Source organism: Rattus norvegicus, chromosome 1 (genome assembly GCF_036323735.1).
Source record: "Rattus norvegicus strain BN/NHsdMcwi chromosome 1, GRCr8, whole genome shotgun sequence".
In the NCBI taxonomy this organism is placed as follows: domain Eukaryota; kingdom Metazoa; phylum Chordata; class Mammalia; order Rodentia; family Muridae; genus Rattus; species Rattus norvegicus.
The window spans coordinates 31,857,218-31,875,980 of NC_086019.1; the positions used below are offsets into that span (position 1 = coordinate 31,857,218).

Genomic DNA, 18,763 nt, shown 5'->3' on the forward strand with positions numbered 1-18,763 from the left:
GAATCTGGGGCCACCGCCCGTGTGTGGACGTGCATACTGACCAAAGCCTCCGGTATGTGCGCTCAGGACAAATCTGTCCGCAGCCAGGACCAGGTTTCAGGTCATGCTTGAGTTTCTGACTTTCCCTCTTTTTATCTCACCCACCCTTCGCCTGGATTTGTGAAGCCTATTTTTTTTTCTCTTTTCTTTTTCGTTCTTTCTTTCTTTTTTTTTTTTTTCTTTCTGAAGATGCTTGGCTTTGTCTAGGGTTGTGTGGGGGCGCGCTTGGCGGCCGCATTAAAATTCCTCGCGCCCCAGCTTGGGCAGCAACGTGTCTCCCCAGAGACTCCACTTTCGCTATTACTGTCAAGTACCCTTGACTCTTTATTTTTGCCCTTTTATCTATTACAACTAATTCGAGTTCTTTTGCCCTTTTCAGACTAAGACGTGGGCTTTCCGCAAAGCCTCCCCTGCCAGCGCTCTCTCAAAGCGCGGAGCCTTTAGAAATTGAGGGGTTTACTGTCAAAATGAAAATTTCACTTCAAATTATCTTGGCTGATGCTCGCTTGCTAGGCCGGGGGCTCCCGCCGCAGCCTTTTGACAGGCACATCAGCGGCAAGCTTCCGCGTCCCGATAATATCATCCAGGAGAGCGAAAGTCAATGCGGTGACAGCGCAGGCCGGGACAATCCAATTACTGAGTGCTGGCCAGGGCAGGCCTGCAGCTTGGGGCAGTTGGCCACTCGGTGTGCAAGGGCCAAGGGCTGGAAACCAGGAACCAGGGTGAGAACCATCATTCAGGGGACCCTCTCAGTCCTAGGAGTCTGGTTTCAGTGAAGCTGTTTCTTTCCTTGGGGTCTGTAAACTGTCCCCACAGCTAACCCTATAGGCTCATTAGTGTGAGTTCCGATAGGCTCTAGTCTAGTCCCACCCCTAGGGTTGCAGAAGACCTGGCATCTATTAAATGTCTGGTATCTCTCCAAGGCCACTCTGGAAGATGAAAAGTGGTTTATCTAGCATACACAGCTGGATTCTATATGGCGATTAGAAATTTATTCTAGTCCCTGGGCCCCCTTAATTTCATAGCAGTTTGCCCTGGCTTCTCTGCTTTCCAAGTCCCTTTGCTTGCCACTGCCATCCCCCTAGGAACATTCAGGACTTTCATGAAGTCCATAGAGGCCTGAACAGAAGCTCTCCGGTAAGCAGAAAGCAAGGGACAGACACTGGGCAGGTGTCTATAGAGATGCAGGGAGCCTTATAAAGAAGCAGTACTGATGGCCTGAGTTTAGAGTAGCTTCCCCTAGTGACTAGGGAGGTGTGAAGAATCAGTTCTGTCCTCAACCCTGGCTGCTTCTTGTGTCCTTGTGTCCTTGCCCTGTGACTTTCTAGCTCTGTCTCACAACTTCTGCTACTGAGATTTTCCCTCTGGAGTCTTCAGAACTTGAGTGATACAGAAGCTAAATTTGGAGCAGCAGTGTTTTGGGGTGCTTCTCTGGAAAGGGGGTCAGTGGGGATAGGCACCACACCAGCTATTAAGAGCCTTTGGGCTCAGAGAATGATGCCATCAGGGCAATGTCCCTTTCCCCCAGGGCAAAATACTAAGGGACTTAGAAAGCCTAAGCATTACTCAGCCAAAGAAACCTTATTTGCTCAAAATTCTGGTGTCTGGCAGTGGGGAGCACTTTAAAATTTGAGGTTTCATATCCATTTATGAAATAAGAAGAATGTCCTCTTGTGCCTTTAAGATCTCAAAAATGGGTTACTTAGACTTGGATGAGCAACTACTTTATTGGGGCGGAGTGTGGGTCAGTTTGTCTATTCTTTCTGCCCCTGGGGGTCAACATCACTGCTTCCAGGCACACCTGTAGAACCAGCCCCAGCTGTGAAATGTGTTCCTTCCACAATGCAAACACGAGAATTTATTAGTTTTGTTGTATTAGCCTCGCTCTGAAACAGGCAATTACTGGTGTGAATATACATTTTAGAAAACATAATTTTGTCGAGTCAAGAGTGAGCAACAGTGTAAACTCGGTGGAAGTGTTGGCGGTGAGTTTTTTTACGTGCTGAGGAAGAAGTCCGAAGAAAAACAGGCCGAGGAGTTCCTTCACGGGAACACCAGTATGCCTAAAACCCAGAAGGAGACAGCAACACAAAACAAGCTTCAGAACCCAAATGCCTTCTCCTTGTAAACTTTGGACGTAAACTTTATGCTTCAGGGGGCCTCCCCTCCCCTGTACTCTCCCATCTTCCCATCTTCCTGGAGTTCAGGGATGGCTCAGGTGGACGCAAGACCAGTTGAAACCTGGTGATAAAACGTCCCTCCATAGCCCTGGAGGTTGAGTTCAGATTCTCTGATTCAGGTGGATTGGTATCCTTGACTTGGAATTCCTTCTTCTTTTGGAAACCCATTAAAAACAGTCCAGAGTCAGCGTCCGCAGCCTGAGAACCAGTTCCCTTCTCCACTATGCAGGTGGATGTTAAGTGCAGAAGGGTTTGCCACTGGCCTTGGGCGTAGCCAGCAGCTCCCGGGAGGCCCCTGCAGGTGAGACGTCTTGGGGCACCGTAGGTCGGAAGGAGCAAGCCAGGGGCGTCGTCAGTACGTTGGTACCCGCCCCCAGATTGCGTCCTAGAGGGCCGGGATCCAGAAGTGCGCCCTTAGCGGTGGCCCAGGCCTGGTTCAAAGTGCTGTGTCTAAGGATGGGATCATGAAATACACCATCCACCCAGTTTCTGAGGCTAGTTACTGGGGAGTCTTGGTGCCTATCCAGAGTTCCAGAAGCGGCCGGGACTGCAGGTGAGGACGCAGGCGTCACCGCGGATGCACCCGTTGAACCTTGGCGTTTCAGCATGCAGGAGGGAAACTCAGTCTGGCTCAGAGCGGTGGCTGCAGCAGCAGTAGCTGTGTGCGCCAAGGACCAGATGCGGGGCTTGGTCTCCAGATTTGGCGGCGCTCCGGCCGGAGCAAAAGTCAGTTTAGCTTCGCAGGCTTGTGGGCCGCCCTCAGCGCCAGAGTCAGGAGCTACCACTGTGCTCCGGAGGCAGTTCCGTGCCCTCTCCAGATCCCCATCCATAACAGCTCCATCAGCAGTGCCCAGGGGCATCCGGAGTGTGACAGGGGCCTCCTTGCCGGTGCCAGGACCGTCAGATGAAGGAGGAATCCTCTCTGGTACACTATCCAGGGGCTGGAAGGGCGTCTTCAGCTCACACTCTGAGGTTTCTGTATCTAGAGGGTCGAAGTCTTCCAAGTCACTGAGTTCTAGTTCCTTGTCCTCTTTGCCAGCAGGACCTGTCAGGCGAGAGCATGCGGCCAGTGGAGGGAGACAGGATGGCATAAGTGGCTTTCTTTTATTCTAAGACCAGAGTTAATGGAACCTTATTCCCAACTAACCCAGGCCTTTCTGTCTTTCTTCTCCCCATCCCCAGGGGCCCAAGTTTTGAGCTAGGAATACCAGCCTGGAAGATCTGGATTTTCAAATTAATGGTGTTTGTGATGCTTTTTAACTTGACTTTGGATGTCTTAAAGACATACAAAGCCTGTCTACCTGGTACCAGCTCGGTTTTCTGCCCCTAGTCACAAGATCTGACTGAAAAACAGTTCAGTTTGCTGCCCAGACCCTTAAGGTTTTCCATTTGTCACCCAAAGATTTCCAAAGACACCCTCTACTTGGCAGAACCTCCAACCCACCTTCGCTCTTGACACTCTTGAGAGGCTCCTCCCGTGACTCCTCCTCTCCAGCTTCCTCCTCCTCACCCTCCCCATATGGCCTCTTCTCATCTGCACATTTATTTCTAGGTGGCCAGGTCATCTTGTTCTCCTTCTTGAGGCGCCGGCGTGCATTGGCGAACCAGGTGGAGACCTGTGTGAGGGTCATCTTGGTGATGATGGCCAGCATGATCTTCTCTCCTTTGGTGGGGTACGGGTTCTTTCGATGCTCCTGCAGCCAGGCCTTAAGTGTGCTGGTGGTCTCCCGGGTGGCATTCTTGCGCCGCGTGCCGCTGTCCACGGTTCCGTACCTGGAGACAGGCTCTGCAATGGGGTGCCAGTCGGGGCCGGGGAGATCACGCGAGCAGGCGGGTGGGGGTGGGGTTGCAAAGGGACAGGCTGTGTGCCTCCCTGGAGTGGGTTGTGCTTATGGGCACTGCCTTGCCCTTTGTGGGCCAAGAACGAAAATGATGTCATTAAAATGACAGGGGTCAGGACCTCTGCCACTGTGTAGAGACATTTCTTTGACCCTTTATAGCTTTCCCTCTTACCGCTTTGATCTGAAAACCTTAAGAAGGTATCACAGATCTATGAACCGGCACCCTGTGCCCAGAGACGGGTGGGGAGGAGCAACTGGGGAGCAAGGTTCAGGAGATTTTAGTTGAACTGGTAATGGTCCCATGGGAAGATGGGGTGGTGAGCTGTGCTGTCCCCATCCCAGGTGGTGAGGGTCAAGGGACTTCCTCTTGATTCTCACTGTAGGGCTGATGGACCTGACTCAGACATCCAACTGGTCTGAGTTTCTTGGGGTACAGGAAGGTATCCCGCGCCCTTCAAGGAAGCAGACTACTGGACTGAACTTTCTAGAACCAATTTGCTTGAAAATCACAGCAGTGGGGGAATTTCCACGTTCACAACAGCATGGGGGTGTGTAAGGGTAGGATGAATCACTTGCTTAAGGGAATTGCACCCTCTTCTGGTCTCCCCCCCCCACAAAAGGGGGTCTAGAGGTGGTGATGAAGGGTGGAGTGATTGGTGGCTGGACTGTAGAGGCAGTCAAGAAGGGAGGTCTAATTCCTCACCTGTCATAAGGGTACTGGCCCAGAGTTGGCTCATAAGGGTAGTAGGCTGCAGCTGCAGTGGGTGGTAGGCCGGCGTGCGAAGATCCTGTGCCATCCTTGGACTCGAAGCTGTTCTGTAAAAGCCACCATAGCCTTTGGAGACCCAGCTTACCCTAAGAGCCCTCTTAAGTTAGCTTAGATCTTTGGAGTCTCCTTAAACTTCCCCAAGGCTCACAGACTGCAATTCATGACCTGGACTCATTCAATACTCCTAACAGTGGGGACCTAAAGAGGGTGGGTCAGGAAAATGGGGTGGGGGAGGTCTAGGCCAGGGGGTGAAGGTGGAGCTAGATGGGTGGATGAGAGGAAAGAAAGGAGGAGGCAGATCTGGAAGGAGCCTGGAAGGAAGGAAGGAAGGAAAGAGGGAGGACTGGTAAAGATTCCAGAGAGGCCACCAGGTAGGGAAAATGAACTCAGTGGAGAGGAGGCTTTGGGAGGGAGGGAGGACACAGAGTTGGGAGGAGTTAGAGTGTGTGGGAAGGAAGGAGGGAGGGAGGGGAGGAGGGAGGAAAGGAGGAAGGGAGGGAGGGAGGGAGGGAGAGAGAGAGGGAGGGAGAGAGAGAGAGAGAGAGAGAGAGAGAGAGAGAGAGAGAGAGAATTTGTACTATGGTGAGAAGGCAAAGGAGTCTGAAGCCTAGAGTCAGCCTTCTGAGAAGCCCAGAATCTGATCAGAGTTCAATGACAATCTAAAACATTTTAGACACAGGGGCTCACTGGTCGATCACACTGAGTCTGAAGCAGGGCAGGGTTCTGACCAGGAAACACAGCTGACGTCCTTTTATTCCTCCCACCCCAACCTGTAGGATATCCAGGGCACTCGTGCCAGGGGCGGAAGTACACTTGGCAAACCCAAAGGGCGGGGCGGCGCGCGGTCCCCTTACCAGCGAGTAGAAAGCAGATGCCTCAGAACCATAGGTCACGTAATTGCCATAGCCTTGCGAGCTGCTGTAGGGGCTCCCATAGACACCGAGCGCGGCGGCAGAATTGAGTTCGTGGCGTGCAGTGGCCAGCAGCCGGCTCTCGTAGACAGGGCAGTAGACGGGCGCCTGGGCCGAGGCTGCAGGCCCGGAGTCAGCCAGTGTGCGGCCGCCCGACTCGCAGCACGTGCTCAGGGAGTTGGTGGTCATCAGGAACTGCGGTGGGAGGAATCGCAAAGAAACGTGGGCACCAGGACAGAGACTAGGGCGCTGGACCCTCAAGGACCTCATGTGTCCCTAGGGGCCTCCTGCTGTCTACGCCAGACACGAACTCCCCCCCACCCCCATCAACCACCTTAGGCTTCGCTTTCTTTGGCCACTTGGGGGCCCAGACAGCTTTTCAAATCCTCCACGGGGGTTTCAAGGCCATGTGTTCTTTCTCACAAAGTATATCTCGCCCAAGTGTTTCCTAGGGTCCCCCAGGGCCCAGTTTGAAGTTAAACAAGAGGGACTTCAGATCAGCCAACGGGACTTTACTAGCTATCGTAATCCTCCTTCCCCACAAGCCATGTTTGGCTAGGACAAGGGCCCACGAGTCAAGGACATGCTTCTGTGGGAAATGACATTCAGTGGTGGCTCTTCCCTCTCCCATCCCCCTTTCAGACCTTTGTAGGAGCCCCTTTACCTGAGGAGCGGAGGAATAGGGGTATCCAAACTGCGGGTAGGACATGGCGGGCGCAGCCTAAGAAGGTCCTTGGGGTCCTGTGCGCGGCGTGGGCACTGCTCCGAGCTGTAGGATCCTAGGCTCTGGGAGGACGAAGTGAGAGGTGGTTAGTTCACCCATAAGCTGCTCAAACTTTCCTAACCAGATAAGTAAGTGAGTGGTCTTGGTCCCAGCTTTTCTTTTAGCTTCGAAGTCTGAACACTTCACAGGGTTCTGGGACCGGCGGGCCTCGCTGCGATGACAGAAATACATATTTTGCAAAACAAAACAATATCAAAAAGAAAACAAAATGAAAAACCGAGTCTCGCGGACTGTCAAGTTAGATGTGCGCGGCTCTAAGCCACAGAAGCGCTGACGTCAGCCCATGCTGCGGCTGGGCCTGGCCACAGACCTACAGGTCACTGGGATGCTGGCCGGGCGGGGCAGGGACGGCCCGTGTCTGCGCTAGCAGGGCGGAGGGCCATCGAGCTTTAACAAATGAACTCCGTCCAAGGAGTCAATATCGCCCCGACGAACGGTGTTTCTCCTTAGTCACGGAGGACGGAAGGCACTTTTAATTAGAAATTAATTAACGAGCAGCTGCTCCTTCACACCCCACTGTAATCATTAGTCTCAATTACAAATGAGACCTATGAAGGGACACACGAGTGAGTCTTCAGTGAAGATGTAATCAACAGTTAAATTAGCCGGGCGCTCGCTGCAGCCGCCCGCTGCCCTCGCGGCACTGCGCCCAGGGTGGAAGGACGCGGGCCCTGCACACCCCGCAGGCCCCTCGCGCTGAGACTGGGGCACCTTGCCTCTGCACACTTCTTCACCACCTAGGTTTAGAAGAATCCCAGCAATGCCTCTCAGCAGTTCCTACTCTGCACCAAGCTGAGTTTTAGAACCAATTGCCACCACAGGAGCGCCCGCATTCTGATGATGATGATGTGTGCCCTCCCCAGAGTCTTGTACTTTCAGGATCGGTGAAGCCAGGTACTGCGGAGCTTTCCGGGTCTATCATCGGTTGACTGTGCCATTCTGGGCAGTTCGCTGTCCCTGAAAACGGCCCCTCCCCCTTTACTCCAGGTCATGCCACTGCTCAGCCTGGCTTCGGTTCATTTCCTCTCCCCTCCCTCTTCTGGTCGCCCTCTGTGGCCTCCTTCCGCATCCCAAGGCTAAGACAGCGACTGCCAGACGCCGCTGCTCGCTGGGAAGAGCACATTTCTTAACTAGGCCCGGGGCTCTTCCCGTAGGCTCGGTGATCCCAGGGAGCAGCAGGGCTGGGAGAGGGGCGTTGGGCGCCTAGTCCTGGCACAGTTTGGTCTGCTTCACAAAGCTTCTGGCCCAGAGTGTAAGGAGCTCTGTGAGAGAGGCCCAGTGGCCTCTCAAGACTTCCTGCGCTAATTTAGGCTCTGAGATACTGCCCGGAGTTCAATGAGGAGACAAGCGGACTGTGCAGGGAGGGAGCTTGGGGTACCAGGCCACCCCGAATTATCAGGCCCCCTTTCGTGCCACGATCTTCCAGGGCCTGGCTCGCCCCTACTTCTTTTGGCCCGCCAGGCCAGCTTCTCGCGCTCCGCCGGCAGCAGAGCCGCTCTTCGAGGAGCTGTGCAGACTTGCTCCTAAAGATTCCTGGGTTCAGACCTGCGAATCGCCCCAGGGCCACCCTCTAATTAATGATGACGTTCGCGCCCTCTCCCCAGCTGCAAGGCTGCCTCCCAGAAACGAAATCTGCCGGTCCTGACAGCTTGGTTGAAGGTGATGGATGACTATCTGGAGACCGCAGTACACATCATATAATATCTGCTGCGTAATTGCTTTAATTTACAGATGAAAATACGAGTTCTCCGATCGCGCTGGACCGCAGCCGGCCACGTCCGAAGGAAGTGCTTGCAAAGAAGGAAACCATCGCAAATAATGAATAGCTGCCCCATGCAAATTATTCAGGCAGTTTAGCGTTGGTAGCCGGGAGAGATGTATATAAAGAACACGAGTCGAATGACATTAATAATTGTTTTTGAATTCTGTATTGATTTCATGGCAAGCTGTGTTTATTTCTTTCTCACCTGAATTGCTAATACCTCCTTCCTGTAAATAATAAGAAACTAGCCACCGGGGCTTCTCAAGTAGAAATGAATCTCAGCCTCTCCCTCTTCCTGCTTCTTCCCCTCCCTCCAACTGGCTTCTAGCTTCTTTCAGTTTTCAGGCTTTACTGAGGCTTTGGCTGAACATCGGAGGACTTTCATTATTTACTGTTTACAAACAACTCGATTTCTTTTGATAATGAGGTGCTGGCAAAGGAGGGGCTCTGTACCCAGTGGTGGTAGAGGCGGTAGGAAGCCGGAAGGAATCCAGCAAAGACTGGTGTACCTCAGTGAGGGGTCTTTTTGTCACTACCTTCCTGAAGCCCAGGCCTTGGGGACTCTGTGGTAAGCACAGACTGGTTGGGAAGGGGAAGGAAGACCAAGCTGCTGCCTGTGTGTGGCACTCTGGGGACTTACTTCAGCTGGCAGTGAGCTGTGCACCCAGAATGAGCACTCCTGGTTTTCTTTCTCTAGACTCCTGAGGTTGGGTTTGGAATGTTGCTCCTGGGGACTTCCACTTATCTCCTTAATGGACTCCTCTGCTGGGATAGGGTAGCTGGAGTCCCTCAGGGTCTCTGGGGGAAGGAATCTCAGGGTGTTCCTTGGGTTGTCAATGCAGCATTCTGGTTTGCCTTCCAGTCAGAGTTTCCAGGCCCCAGATGCTCCTGTTCTCCCTAGTCACCCTGTCCCTGGGCCTGGGTCTAGGAATCAGGAGCACTGGACTCCACGGTGCCTGAAGATGCAGACTCAACATTCCACACCCAGACTGCCCCATGCAGGGGCCAGTCAGGGCTCCACTGGACTGTTCTGTCTTCACTCAGTCCCTACTGTCCAGTCCTGTTCCTGGCCAGCATTAGCCTCAACATCTTGCTGATAAACTGCTACCTGGCTGAAGCTTCTCTTGCCAAATGAGGTATTTCTCAGGCCATCCTTGCTGCAGATATAAAGATGCCTTCCGCAACGACCTAGCCTTGAGCAGGGTCAGAGTGCTCTCTAAGAACAGAGTCCTAGAATCTCAGGTACCCTCAGCTAAAACAAGCTTGCCTAGACGCTCCATGCTGTGACTAGAAACTCATAGGGCCCCTAGATATAAATCACCATTTAGCAGTATGTCAGAACCACTTGGCTTCCTGCAGTGTGGACAGCTGATCACCTTTGGAGAGGGCTTCAAAAGATCAGAGACCGAAGGCCTGATCAGACCCCTAAGGGGTGGAGCAGGGAGCAGTTGGTCTCAAAAATTAGGAGCCCAGGGTTGATGATGGCCACAGAACTAACTGGTGAGAGCTTGTAGGGAGACAAACCTCACCTTGATATTCCTGCCACCACCTACATCCCAGCTCTTCAGAGTGATTCTTGGAGCACGTCTTAGCCACATCGAGAGCTCCATTCCAGTCCAGAAGAGAAGTTGACTACGACCCAAGGCCAAGACAGAAGTAAGGCACCAGGAAAGGGTCTTTTTGTCTGAGGCTAGGCCTGAGCTTAGGATGCCTGGGTCCTCTTTGGACACTCAACTGGAGTAGGCTCAGAGAGGCGCCCCAGGTGCCAGAGATGCTGCATGGTACGGGCACCCTCCCCTTGCCTCAGACCATTCTTTCGCAGTCAACCCCTGCTCCCTTTTCTTAGCCAGTGGGGTGAGCTGCTGGGACATGCGTTGAAATTCCCGTTGGCTTCCCCCAATGCCCTCCTTTCTGGCCCCCTCTTCCTCAGCTCTCCTGCTGCACCCCTACGGAACGTTCGTTCGGCGCTGCCCAAGGAAGGAAAGAACGTACTCAGGGCGTCCAAGTGCACAAGCTGTTCTATCCCTCGCAAGCCATCACGGTCCGCGGGGACCCGGGCATCCCGTATCCGGATGCCGGGTCCTTCCCATCCGCTTACCAAAAACTTGCAGCAAATACAGCGACCTCCAAAGCCCCTGTCTGCTAGAAGCAAACTTTGTCCCCTCCGGCTCAAGAGCGATCCTCGCAAAGTTTGAGCGGCAGAGCCAATTCCTTACCTGCGCTAGGAAAGAGCCGGCCCGCGCCGCTTGGGCGCCAGGGCCTCCGGGAGCTGCGCGCAGCCCGGGACGCACCGGGGAGTCGCCGCCGCCGCTGTCGCCTCGGCCGCCCGCGCCCCTCGGCGGCCGCGCGGAGCCTCTGCCTCCTCCGCCTCCTCGAAAGGGGGGGAGGGGTCTCGGAACTCCGGGAGGGGGCGGGCGCGGGGACCTTGCCTACCTGCGGTGGCGCCGGGCCACTCCTGACTGCCCGCTAGGGCTCTGCGCGGCCGCTGGGCGCGCGCGCTCCGGCGGGGAGCAAGCGACAACTAATGGAGACATTTCCAGGCGGAGCACCTGGAGAGCGGAGCGCGCCGGCGTCCCTAGGCGCCGCGGTCGTCAGCCGAGCCCGCACCGGCGTGACGTGGGCGAGCGAGCGAGCTGCTCCCACCCGGCCGCCCATTAACGCTTTCCCCCCGCGGGCGCCCAACGCTTGCCAACTTTCCCCTCCACCCTGGCCGCGCACCGGGTGCGCGGGTGTAGGGGCTGGCATGAGGGGTTCCTGAGGGTGAGAGTTCAGGCTTGGCCTCCTCAGGGTGATTGAGCGAGAATGCCTGGGCCCTGAGAGGACAGCCCAACCCTACCAGGACAGCAGAGGACACTGGTCCCTGGTTTGGCCAAATGCATAGCCTGCCCTGTGAATCCGGAGGCCTTGGGCACGTGGGCCGATCTCTAAATGGTTTCCTTTCCTCACTCCTGCTGTTAGGCTGGGAGATGTAGCTCCTGGACTGTCAAGACAGAGGTTCCTCTTAGCAGACCCTATTTACCCTGCTCTCACAATGCTATCCTTGGTAGTAAAAAGGGCTTTCAAGCCTCTTCCCTTCTTTTCCCGACTTTCCACACACCACCCACTATGATGCAGCGGTTCTCATCCCCTCCTTGTGCTCACAATAGTCCCAACCAACCTGACTCTTGGCTGTTTGGGCAGCAGGTCTTCCTCACAGAGTAGAGCAAGAGGAACCAGCAGTCCAATTTGACAGAAACTGCTGAGGAGCCCGGTAGATCTGTGAGCTTTCTGGGAGGGAGCTTGCTCAGGACTGTCCAGGGCCAGGTAGCTAGAGCTCTGGTCTGGGAACAAAACAGAGGACAGGTGTGCACTGATTTCTTGAGCCTGAGGCTGGAGCCTAAGGCAGGAGAGTAGGTCCAGGCCAGAACCCCTCACCTCCTTGAAGACTCCTTTTGTGGACTTGCTGCCCTGCAAAGGTCTCAGTAGAGGAGAGAAGCTGGGTGGTGAGCACCACCTGCTCAGTTAGAGCAGGAAGGGGCTGTGGCCTGCAAAGCCCCAGGGCTTCTACAGGACACCCATTCCTCCTCCAAGGTTTTCACTTCAAAGAACCAACTTACTTCTCTTCATCATCCAGGTCAGTTCAATGATTGTTGAGGTTTGTTGGTTTAGATAATCTCTGAGAAAGTTATCTCGTAGTTTCCCCCTTTGCCTCCCCCCCACTTTTCCTTCAGAGCTCTTTGCAGCTGCTGGAGGGGTAATTCCAAATCGCTCACTTCCCTAGTAACACAAAGCTGATCTGTGGCTGCAGACCTCATCCATCCACAGTGCCCAGCCAGGCTGAGCTGGAACTTTAGGGTCTGCTGTGGGTAGGACACTATTTAAATCTCTGCCTGCTTTGGAAACCGGAAGGGAGCTAGGCCACCAGTGTAGCCCCAGTGAGCTAGAAGAGAGGACCCAGATTCTGGGTCTGGGTCTTTGTCCCTTCTGTTTCAAACCCGGGAGGCGAGTAGGGGAGGGGTGCTATTTATATAAGGAAGGATGGAGGCGTCCCTTTGAAAGCTGTGAAGACTCATCTAAGTAGAAGGAAGCAGAGGGAAAGTATGTCTGCCCCCAGGGAAGGAGCAGGCATTTCTCATTTCCCCCTTCTTCTGGGGCTCTTTTTAGGGTTTGTAGGAATCTCCTCGCACTTTGCTCCATAGACAGAGGCAGGCCCCATTAGAACTTCTCATGTGAGCCCTAGCTTCCATTTAAAGTTAACACAAGCACGGTTCATGAGTGTTATCACCATAGCTGACTTGACTCGTTTCATGCTCACAGAGGCTTCCCCGAAGTACCAGCAGCAGTCTAGAAACACCAAGTCGACGAGTCACAGCCTGGCTTTATCTTCATGGGCCACACCCCCCCCCCATAGGAGTTTAATTGTGACTCTAGAGCCTTCCATGGGAGGGAGAGCCGGCACCATCTCCTAATTCAGAGTTCAGTTGGCTGAATGCGGCCAGGCTTGCCCTTGCCCTTACTACTGGGTGAAGAAGACACGGGTATCAGCCACCACCTACTGCCCTCAGCCCTTAACGTTCTGTGCAAGGTGGCTTCTCTGAGCACTCTTGATGTGTTCTGGGCCCCCGTGAACTGGCACCCTGTAGAAATGATGGAAATACCCCAGGTTTTGGCCAGGGAGGTTGCAGGGAAAGTCCCCTTTCTGGCTTCGGAGTGGGTGGTCAATCTGGAAAGTGGGTCTACGGCTTGAGGTGTATCTTCCTGGGGACGGCAGGTGGGAGGCTCTGGCAGCTGACTAAGCTGCTGCTGCTGCCCACACGGCTGTGCCCCTCAGATCCTCTTTCAATCTCTCTTTTGTCTTTCCTCCTAGTGCAGCTGCCAGAGTGTGATCTGGAATGAAAGTCTCTGTGCCCTGGGGGCTTGGCCACGTGGCTGCCTCCTCCTCACCTGGACTTTGCTAGAACACGCACAGGCATCTGAGGCCCAGCCTCCAGCTGGAGCTTACGGAGGCCAGGCCTTAAAGCTGCCCAGTGTCCATCATTCTTATAGGGTCCCCGAGCTTGTTCTCATGAACTCGCTTTGGGGACCCGAAAGAAAAACATTTGACTGGGTCGAGAGGCATCCCTGCCAAGAAGGATCACTGAGTCCTGACTTTGGAGGCTGTCCTGACCCAGCAGAAGAACAGAGTAGCATCTGAGGAGACAAGGCTGCAGTGGCCAGAGACAGGACTGGTAGAATACAGTCAGTGCTGAGAGTGACTGTATCTGGGTCAGTGGAGAAAAACTCCTAACTCAGCGTCCCCTCTGTTCTTTCTATGTTGTCTTTGCAGCATTGGAAACAAAGCTCAGAGAGGAAACTCTAGGATTTCCTCCTCTCCCTTCTGGATCATCAGGCTGGCTCTCAAAACCCAAAATGCATCAGTACATTTCCCAGTGCAAACTCAACAATGAGAGTCTGTTAACTCAAACACCATCCATCCTTCCAAATGTTTGAGCTTGGACCATTTGCCAAATGGAGCCTCAGATTGTGAAGACCCAGGCTGGAGATGTCAGCCACACGAAGCTGACTTTGAGTCTTTCAGGAAGGTGCCAGCACGGAAAGGCGTGTGTGAATGCCACATAAACGTTTGACCTAGCATAGAACCTAAGAGCTTCGGTAGGGAGAGAAGAAATGTACAAAGGTAGCCTCTGAGTGTGCAGGCATCTGTGGAAAGGGGGTCTCAGAAAAATTAAACAGCAGACAGATGAGGGACCTTAAGACAGGGACCTCTTAGGGTTGCAGTCTGGAGGTTTCAGGAGAAAGAATATATACCGATGCTGATTTGAATAGGAATGGTCCACATAGATTTGACTGCTGGATCACCAGAGAGTAGTTCTATTTGAAAGGATTAGAGGGTATGGCCTTGTGGGTAGTGTGGCCTTGTTTGAGGAAATGTGTCACTGACGGTAGGCTTTGAAGTTACAGAAGCCCAAACAAGGTTTAGTGAGTGTCTCTTTCTGACTCTCTGTCTCCCTGTCTCTCAGTCTCTCTGTCTCTCTGTTTTCCTGTTTCTCTGACTATCTCTCTGCCTCTCCTTGTCTCTGTCTCTCTCTGTGTCTGTCTGTCTGTCTGCCTGTCTGTCTGTCTCCCTGTCTCTCTGTCTCTTGCTCTCTCACTCTCTCTGCTGCCAGGATCCAAATGTAGAAGTCTCAGCTGCTTCTCCAGCGCCATGTCTAGGCGCATGCAGCTCTGCTCCCTGCTATGATAATAATGGACTAAACCTCGGAAACTCTGAGCAAGCTCCAGTTAAATGCTTTCTTTTGTAGGAGTTACCATGGCTGTGACATCTCTTACAACAACAGAACACTAAGACAGCACCGAACAGTGAAAATAATAAATGGCACAGTTGGTGTCCAAGGGCTGCTACAGTCACACAAGCAGGCCATTGCAGGCAGAAAACAGTGTGGTGAGTGGATGACGCCACCCAATGGTGTCTTCACAGGCCGGTGTGGAAATGAGAAGAGCGCATGGACAAGGGAGGTTGGTCTCGTCTCGAGACCGGATTGTTCAGCAGACTTCCCGCTTTGGGTTGGCATCTGGACCTGGTCTCTAGTGTTCCTCACCAGGGCTTCCCATCAGGTGGGTCAAGTCAGCAATAACCAGAAAAAGCCTGTGAAGTTGGGGAGCACTTACAAATTGGACTGGGTTTTCAATGTGCTGTCCAGGTCTCTAAATGACCTTTAAGAGGTCATTTAGGGAAGTGACCAGTGACCCAAAGGCAGCCCTGAAAAGCTAAGTGCTTTTTCCAGCCAGGGGAGGGAACATGGCAAATCCCCAGTTAAACTCAAGATTAGCTGGAGGCAGTGACCAGTGCAATGGTCACTGCTAATGACTGTGGCAGCAGATCACACAGGACTGTCCCCAAGGAACGAACACACACACACACACACACACACACACACACACACACACACACACACACACACAGATATTTCATAGTATTTTTTTTTGAAATTCAATTAATTGAAGGCCCCAGATAAAAGGAACACATTCTTAATGGCTATAAAATAACCTGAGGGGGGAGACGGAGCTGTGGAACTCAACTTCAAAGCCTGACAGAAATACTTACTGTCTTACTGCAAAATAGTCAGATCAATGAGTGAATCAGTTAAAATTACTTGTGCATTTAACAACCTTTTCATTTTCTGTTTGGAAAGGGTGAGGATATGCGCCTATTGTCCGTGATTCAGTCTCCTGAGAGGAAACTGCGGCTGACACCAGGTTGGCTTGGGGTTTAGACTCCAGGTTCTTTGGCAGGAGGCTGCCTGTGTCTTTACTGAAACATGGGCTGAAGGCAGACAGCAGAACCTCAATGTTTCAAAGTTTTGGAGTCCAGAGGTATGAGCTCAGGGGGTTGGCACCAGGGTTCTTGGAGGAGCGGCTGGCTCAGGTCTCTTTTCTTTTGTTGCTGGCAGACTTTGCAATTCCCTGTACACTTGCTGGCCTTTCTGCCTTTGCTTTCTGTGGAGCACTCTATGCTCACACTGTTTTTAAAGGACTGCAGTCACATTGGTTGGGGCCTGCCCCTAACTAGCATGACATCATCATGATTATGTTTGTCACCATCCTGCTTCCAAATAAGGTCAAATTCTGATATGCTGGACTTTAGGCACATAAACCAACTCACAATGAGAGAGTACCTAGAAGTGCCATCCCTCAGGCATTTACTTCTTCAGACTGAACGTCCCAGCCTCTCGTTTCCCAGCCTCTCGTTATGTCGATGCTGTATTTAGGTGGGCGAACTTCTGCCTCTGGGACTCTAGTGTTCTCTAGGGCAGATCCATTGTATTCTTGGTCTTAACTTTAGGAAGTTGTCCCTGAACCTTCCCATAGTGCCTTAGGAAGCGAGACTCAGTACTCTTTCACTTGCTCATTGTCTGACATTCATTCCATGTAGTCTGTTTTCCTTTCTTGTTCTCTCTCTACGAGGCTGGAATGTATGTTCCTCAATGTTCCGTGTTTATTGCTTTCTGATTTTCTGGGGTCTCTGGTGTACAGTTCTTGGCACAGAGGACAGAGTAGACCGCTGATGATGTCATGCACAATGATGTCTTCCAGGAAAGAAGAGCAAAAGGAACATTTAGCAGTGGCTTGCACAGGGAGACACATGGTCATTCTGGATGGGACCTGAGGTTGAATTCACCCATTGTGTGCCTGGCACCTTATGATGTGAAAGAGGCTCCTGCAAACAGAGGAAGAGGAGGCAGATTCTGTGGTCTGCAAGCACCCAGAGAGAGACAGTAATGCCTACTGCATAGTGTGTGAGTGCGTAAACGGGGCCAGGAAAGTGAAGACCAAGCAGGATCCTCAGTCTTCTGTGTTATATGAAGCCTTGTGGCTTGGCCAGACATCATAGCTCATAGAGCCATGGTGAGAACCAAGAGGCAGAGATCCTGGGGCTGCCATGAAGCTGTTGTGCTACTGAAGACAAAGAGGCAGCAAAGAAGGCCAGGTCCAACAGTGGGGATGGTTCTGGCACTTTCCCCCTGCTGGGCAACACTGGGATTTCCCTGTCAGGGTTTTCTTGACCAGGCCTGCCCCATGGTTGTTCTGTGGGAGGAGCACAGGCTGTATGAGGCTCTAGTGCAACCCCACACAGTTTGGTCCTCACCGCCTCAGAATGCCCTCGGCCGGAGGAATCAACGCACGTGATGTCTGACCCTTCCACACAAACCTTGTCCTGGGAAATTAATCCTTGTCCTTTCCCCTATTGAGGCAAGCAGTGTTCCTAACAGCAGAAACCCTGCAGTCAGGCTCCCTGATGTGGAGCCATGGATCAGAGCCTCTGCCTCCCTCCCTGGGCTAGACCGTCCATGTGATACAGGGGCCGCTAGTTACAGTAGCACAGCCTGCTCCACCCCACTGATATACAAGTCAGATAAATAAGATCACAATGTGGTTATATATCATTACGGGATTATACTGTAATAGAACTGTGAATTGTATAATTATATATTACAGTAAGTTGTGGATTATGTGCCTGTATATTATAATTTTTCCACAGAGAAAGCAACTGACAGAGCCTTATATATATTATTTTGTGGTTCTGTAGCTCTCGAGGCAAGTGTTATCCACCGGGCCACCTGTCCAACCAAATACTTATCTTAAAGGGGAGATGTAAAGACAGCATATACAGGATGTGGCTCATAGCAGAACATTCAGGATGTGCAAGGTTTGGATCTTGATCTTCCACAGTGTAAAGTAGCAACAACAACAACAACAACAACAACAACAACAACAACAACACAGGTGTAGGGAAGCACACACAACGACACTAACTGAAGACTTTACCAAATTCAGTCTTTTGTTCTCACAAGAACCTTGAGCAAGAGTACATTATTTTCAAGGTTGCTTTTTTTAAAAAAAATCTCTTTTTTATCCCCTTCCCCGTAGGAAGGAGGCGGTTCTATGATCACAGTTGTGAGAAAATTGTGTGGACTGAGGAAACCTCAGTGTGTTTAGTAAAATATCAGTAAAACTCAGGATATTGGCTCAATGTGCGATAGACCAGAGAAATTCTAATATTGCCCTAAAAACACCAAGCCTTCTTTTGTAGGTTTTTTTTGTAGTTTAAGGCAAGTAAAAACATTCATATTTGATAACTTTAATATCAATGGTTAACACTAATTGTTTAACACAAACGTTTTACTTTGATGTGGCCAAATACACCACCTCCTGTTAGATATCTGCTTTTTCTGTTTTTTAAAATTTCTACAATTTTAGTTTGCACACACAGGCCTTTAGTCTCCATGGAGTTTATGTTTTGGGGACATGGCATAAGGCAGGACTCTGTCTCTTTGTTTATGACTGTCCTTCTGATCATCACTAAAGGCATTGTTTTTATCACAGAGATCTGACATTCCTCTTTATATTCTTCAAATATAAATCTTTCACAATGAAATTTGCTATAGTGTATAGAAAGTGATTGGTCTAACTGTAGGAGCATGTAAACCCTGTCACCTCCTGTTGTCCACGTGGTATATTGATTTAATATCAGATGTGCTTACTATATGGAGTGTGGGGGAGATTAATGGTCCCAGAAGAAAGCGATGGCATTAGAGAGACCCACGAGGCTCTCCGGTAGTCCGGCCATGGCGCTCATTGCTGTGTGCCCCCACTTTCTTCTTTGTAAGGAGAAAGCTTATGAAAGCACTGTTGAGCCTCCCTGGTAGTGATGAAGCAAAGTGACAAGTTCTCTCGTAGTTCTGAAGCTCCCTGCTGAGAGGTGGGAGAAAGTGATGGTTCCCTTTTCTACATGAATATACTTCAAAGAAAGTAACTTACAGCCATTCTCGCGGCCCCTTGGCTGATGTCTTTGTTTTAAATCTATGTGCTTGCCTTGTGTGTATGTGTGCGAGTGGCATGGGTTGGGCAAGATCAGAAGATAGCTCTCAAGAGTCGCTTCTTCCCTTCCACTTTGTGGGATTTGGGAATCTCACTCAGGTATTTCGGTCCTGCCCGC

The 18,763-nt window shown here is 51.9% G+C and overlaps 1 protein-coding gene and 1 long non-coding RNA gene across 2 annotated transcripts; one reads left to right on the plus strand and one right to left on the minus strand.

Moving 5' to 3' along the window:
- Positions 1–1,883: 1,883 nt before the first annotated feature.
- Irx4 (iroquois homeobox 4) lies at positions 1,884–10,872 on the minus strand. The gene is made up of 6 exons (NM_001107330.2): positions 10,503–10,872; positions 6,405–6,526; positions 5,684–5,935; positions 4,764–4,876; positions 3,664–3,992; positions 1,884–3,264 (listed from the first exon to the last, which is right to left on the minus strand). The coding sequence occupies exons 2-6, from the start codon at positions 6,447–6,449 to the stop codon at positions 2,456–2,458; spliced, it is 1,548 nt and encodes a 515-aa protein (NP_001100800.1). The 5' UTR covers positions 6,450–6,526; positions 10,503–10,872; the 3' UTR covers positions 1,884–2,455.
- A 532-nt stretch (positions 10,873–11,404) lies between these two features.
- LOC134484980 (uncharacterized) lies at positions 11,405–18,151 on the plus strand. Its single transcript, XR_010062845.1, has 4 exons — positions 11,405–11,899; positions 13,592–14,880; positions 15,459–15,639; positions 16,360–18,151. It is a non-coding gene; the product is annotated as an uncharacterized LOC134484980 (long non-coding RNA).
- The last annotated feature ends 612 nt before the right edge of the window (positions 18,152–18,763 follow it).